Raw genomic sequence first — 4,566 nt, forward strand, 5'->3', positions numbered from 1 at the left:
GTTTTAAGTCCGGAAGCATGTTTCCCGGCATGGACAACTTTGATTTTCTATCATTCATGTAATAAGCACGATACCATGGATTTTGTGTGGATTTTTGGTCGCTCACACATACTTGTGTATGTGTAATGCAGTCAGACTATACGTTTCGTACCAATAAATTTTTGCTTCCCTTCATTAGTTCTACCTTAATGTTTTTTGCTGCTGTGTTCATTCTTTTCTTCCATGGAAGAGTAATTCATTTCCTTTTTACTTTTGCATATTTTTTTATTTGATTTGGCATTATTCAACAATAAGAAAAAAAGTTGATAAATTCCTTTTTGTTTGCCTGAGAATCAACCTCGGCTGTCGTGCCATCCGGTGTGGGATCCCGCGCCCGAGACAACGACAGATCCGGTCCCAGCGCGGGCGACCCAGTCGACGAGCGCCAGTTGGCGCGGGGGGACGCGCCAGGTCCGGTCCCGCCCGACCGCTCGGTGGAGACAGCCCGCGTGTCGGACGCAGACGGGCCACCCGTGGATCCTGCGGTTGGTGGAGTAGGCAGATCCGCCTGGGATCCCGTGCGCATGACTGCCGCTGGATCTCTCGGGATCGGCGTCCACAGGTGGATCTTCCTCGTGTCTTGCGCCAGACTCCCTTGGCGTTATGTGTTGCTTCAAATCTCGTTGCACAGTTTTTTTGCTGCATTTTTGTTAGCCTTTTCCTTTTCTGCATCATGAAGATCAGGATCAGTAGCACCATCAATCACATGATCAACTACTATTTCGCCCCCTTGATCAGTATGATTTAGAGCTCCGGTGGAAGCAAAATAATTTCAGTGCTTAGCCAAGAACTATTTCGAAAGTGATATAATTTATTGGTTAATATAATATACTTAGACCTTACACAAATGAACTGGCCACAATGCAGATAGGACTTGATCATTCTGTTCAACAATAAACCACAAAACATACTTAAAATTCATCACAAATCTCCTTCAGCTTCTTGATCTTCTCAACGTACCCATGTTTCTGTTTGAGAAAATCTGCAATAATATACTCAAGTTTTTTCTTCTCTTGCTTCAGCTGGTCCCTCTCTCTCATCACTTGGTCTCTCTCTAGCACCACCCGGTCCCGGTCTTTCTCAGCCTTTACCCTCAGGACCTGATGTAGATTGGCACAACCATGATCTGCCATCTTATTCTTCTCCAGCTCCTCTTTGAGATCGCTAAGTGACAATCTTGCATTGCCCAACTGCGTGAGAGGATCCTCCTTATCAGGCACCAGTTTAGCAAAGTCCATTTTGAAAAATCTCAGCTCTTCCTCCGTCCTCCTGTTTTCTCCAATTAACATGCATTTTTCTTTAGCATTCTTAATATTCTGTCTCAGCTTCTCGTCATACATGCTCCACAATTCTCTCAAGCAGAACTTCGTAGCCACTGACCACTCCGGGTCTACCCATTCCACATAGTTACATTTCACTTCTTCCTACAGTATAAAAAATATGGTCTCAGTCATATATGCACAAATACAATACAATTACATGCAATGCACTAAAAATATGGTCTCAATCATATAAACACAAAATGTAGCATGCAATGATATACATATATATATATGGATCAATTAACTACAAGTATATGCTATTATGTGCTAAAACAAATATTAGACCGTAAAAAAACAACATAAATACGGACTTTGTAAATGCACAAATTAATTGAAATGTATGCAATTTTGGGCAGAACAATGGATTACCGCGAAGTAAATCGAGCACGAGGTAATTTAAACATATATTTACAGTACGGAACAACATACCTTCTGACCACAGACAAGAAAACGTCTGCCAGTGTCCAAGGAATCAAAAGCAACTAGCCTGACGCAAGGTTCTCGATGCAGACAACGAGAAGACAGATCGTGAGCAATCCCACTCCATTCATAGCAAGGGATAGTCGTAGGAAGCTAAACGAAACAACAGAGATAATGAACAAATCAACGCCCTGCGTTAAATACCAGAAATGAAGAACTCTAACCCTAAGCCTAGCACTATTTGGAGATTATATAGTAGGAGCGTACCTGCAGGCTAGTCACGGATTCGCCATCCGAAGAAGAGCTCGACTCGTCGCTCCACGAAACCATGGCGTAACGTGACCGGCGGCACGACGTGGATCGGTGGCGGCAGCGGCGGTTGCAGTGGATAGATAGAACGCGCGTGGAGATCGCAAGGGAAGAACCGCCCCGACCAGGTGGCTAGCGCGGCCCATTTAAACGGGCTGTAATCAAAATAAAAATTGTTAAATGGGCTCGGCAATGGGAGCGGTCGTGTGTCGCGCCGTCTTACGGCATCCGTCACCCCCCCTCCACGTCATCGCGACAAGCGGCCCGAGTTACACTACAAGCCATAAAATGGTGGGTTTTTCTTTTCTTTATGAGGGGAAAATGGTGGGTTTTTGGTATGAAGTCTATACTATAGACCAAAGTGAGCTGGTATCTTCTATATCTAAATGGTGGTGAACCAAAGGAGTGAAAAAAATTTAATTATTATCACACATAATTACATCTTCTATATCTAAACAACTAGCCACCACTAACCTATTTCTCTTAACATGCAAGTTTGCCACCTCGTCATTCAACATGTATGGAGAAAGGTCCACCACAACATGCAAACAAAATATTCCCGCAACAACATATACATGTTACACGTAACCATTTCTCTATGAATATATTGCAAAGGGAGCATTCCCGCAACAACATGCCGGGTATCGTCTAGTTTTCTAATATAATATAACTACAGTGGACAACACAAAAGATGCCATCATTACAATGGCTAAAATGCTATCCATTTTCCATGATTAAAGTCCCTAGTGACCGCCTCCTGTTTAGTCCATATATGCTACAAGCACTATCTCAAGGTACTGGCCTCTTGCAATAGTATATATCATGTATCATGTATGCAGTAATACATTGTAAACACCTCACTATTAGATCACTGGATTCATCCTAACATAACTTTAGCAACTGTTCTACTCTTCTTCGCCCACCACGCTTCTGCACACGATAACAGGAAAAGTTAATGAATGACAAGTTAAAAACAATTATAACCTACAATGCATACAAAAACTTACTTCTTATTTAGTTTGCATTTCTTGCTGCGTTTAGTGTGCCCTAGCAATTTGCATGCGCCGCACCTGATTCTGATCTCGTCGTACGAAAGTGGCCTACCATTTTTCGACATAGGGCGGTTCTCATCTACCTTAGTTGCACCTTTCGTTGATACTTTAATAGGATCATGAACTTCAACTATGTTGCCTTCACCATCATCTACATATTCAATTGCACAAGTACTAAGATCAGCCGTTTTCTTACTCAAATTTTCCTTTAGCTGATCATACTCATGGCTCTTAGCTATCACGGCCTTCAAACTCTCCTGTAACTGATCCCACAAAGTTGGGTGTTTGCATGCTGCATGCATAGCTTCTGAAGCCAACACACTGACCTGGCTATATTTCATTCTTTCAGCTGCTCCAGTCCATCCAAATCCCAACAGATCGCTTGTGCGCCTGGCGGGCAGTCCCAACCTTGCGTCTTTCGTGAACCGCACAAGAACTAAACACTTTGGTATTTCAGATATATTCAAGTACTTCAGTACATGGAATATGTGCTTGCAAGGTAGACCCTTTCGAATCATTCTTCTGCAGCTGCACCTTATAGTTTCTGCGGAATTTACTGGAGTGTACTCCACCCAAAAACGGCTCTTCCGGTTATTCTTCCAGGCCACGATGTACTGCTGTGATCCGTCTCCGAGCTTTATTTCTACAATCTCCATGCCACCAATTTTCCTAAGATCAGCTTGCAACATATAGAAGTTTGCTGGAGTGAAGACGTGAGAAGCAGCTATCTCAAGTTCCCTCGAGCTAGTAACTGGCACCGGTAAACTCTGTGAGGCCGTGCAATCATCTCGTGCCTCATTCTCACGGATACGTACAACGGCGTTCTCATAGTGCAAAATCATATCCACCAGGGTCATTTCACCGTCTAGGTGGAGGTGAAGGCATGAGTTTAGACTTTCACTCCTCTGGTTGCTTTTCATGCCAAGCCAAAACCCTCTGTCAGATAAGCCGCGGCCCACAGTCTCCTCTTCTTATACATCCGTCTCAACCATGTTACTGTTTTTTCCGACTGCCATCTTTTGGAAAACGCGTGCCATCTCTCCTCAAACGTGGCCGTGGACGTGCTGTAGTACAGAAGAGTTCGGAACTCCTTCAAGGACTTGTGACTGAGGTGAATCTTCATATTTTTTTCTATATGCCACGTACATATACGGTGCCACACGTCTCGGAAGACTTGGCGAATTGCCTTGATCATCGCAGCGTCGGCATCCGTGATAACACTCATAGGCATCTTTTGACACATGGACCTCAAAAAAGTCTCCAGCAGCCACACATATGTCTCTTCGGTCTCGTCCGAAACTATGGCACAAGCAAAAACAGTGGTCTTCCGGTGATTGTTAAGACCAACAAAGGGTATGAATGGCATACCATACCGATTCATCTTGTACGTGCTGTCAAATACAAGCACGTCGCCGAAGTCCTCA

The 4,566-nt window shown here is 43.8% G+C and overlaps 1 protein-coding gene across 1 annotated transcript; it reads right to left on the reverse strand.

Annotated features, from left to right (window-relative positions):
• Positions 1 to 2,933: 2,933 nt before the first annotated feature.
• On the reverse strand, positions 2,934 to 4,002 carry LOC123165800 (protein FAR-RED ELONGATED HYPOCOTYL 3-like). The gene is made up of 2 exons (XM_044583530.1): positions 3,098 to 4,002; positions 2,934 to 3,020 (listed from the first exon to the last, which is right to left on the reverse strand). The coding sequence occupies exons 1-2, from the start codon at positions 3,997 to 3,999 to the stop codon at positions 2,996 to 2,998; spliced, it is 927 nt and encodes a 308-aa protein (XP_044439465.1). The 5' UTR covers positions 4,000 to 4,002; the 3' UTR covers positions 2,934 to 2,995.
• Positions 4,003 to 4,566: the final 564 nt, after the last annotated feature.

The sequence above is a fragment of the Triticum aestivum genome, chromosome 1D, assembly GCF_018294505.1.
Source record: "Triticum aestivum cultivar Chinese Spring chromosome 1D, IWGSC CS RefSeq v2.1, whole genome shotgun sequence".
Classification (NCBI taxonomy): Eukaryota; Viridiplantae; Streptophyta; class Magnoliopsida; order Poales; family Poaceae; genus Triticum; species Triticum aestivum.

Bases quoted from the DNA above. Each gene is read 5' to 3' on its own strand.
- LOC123165800 (XM_044583530.1), bottom strand. From the start codon at position 3,999: ATGACCCTGGTGGATATGATTTTGCACTATGAGAACGCCGTTGTACGT. The intron at 3,021-3,097 runs GTAAGTTTTTGT...TATCGTGTGCAG, and splicing joins AAATGCAAACTAAATAAGAA to AAGCGTGGTGGGCGAAGAAG.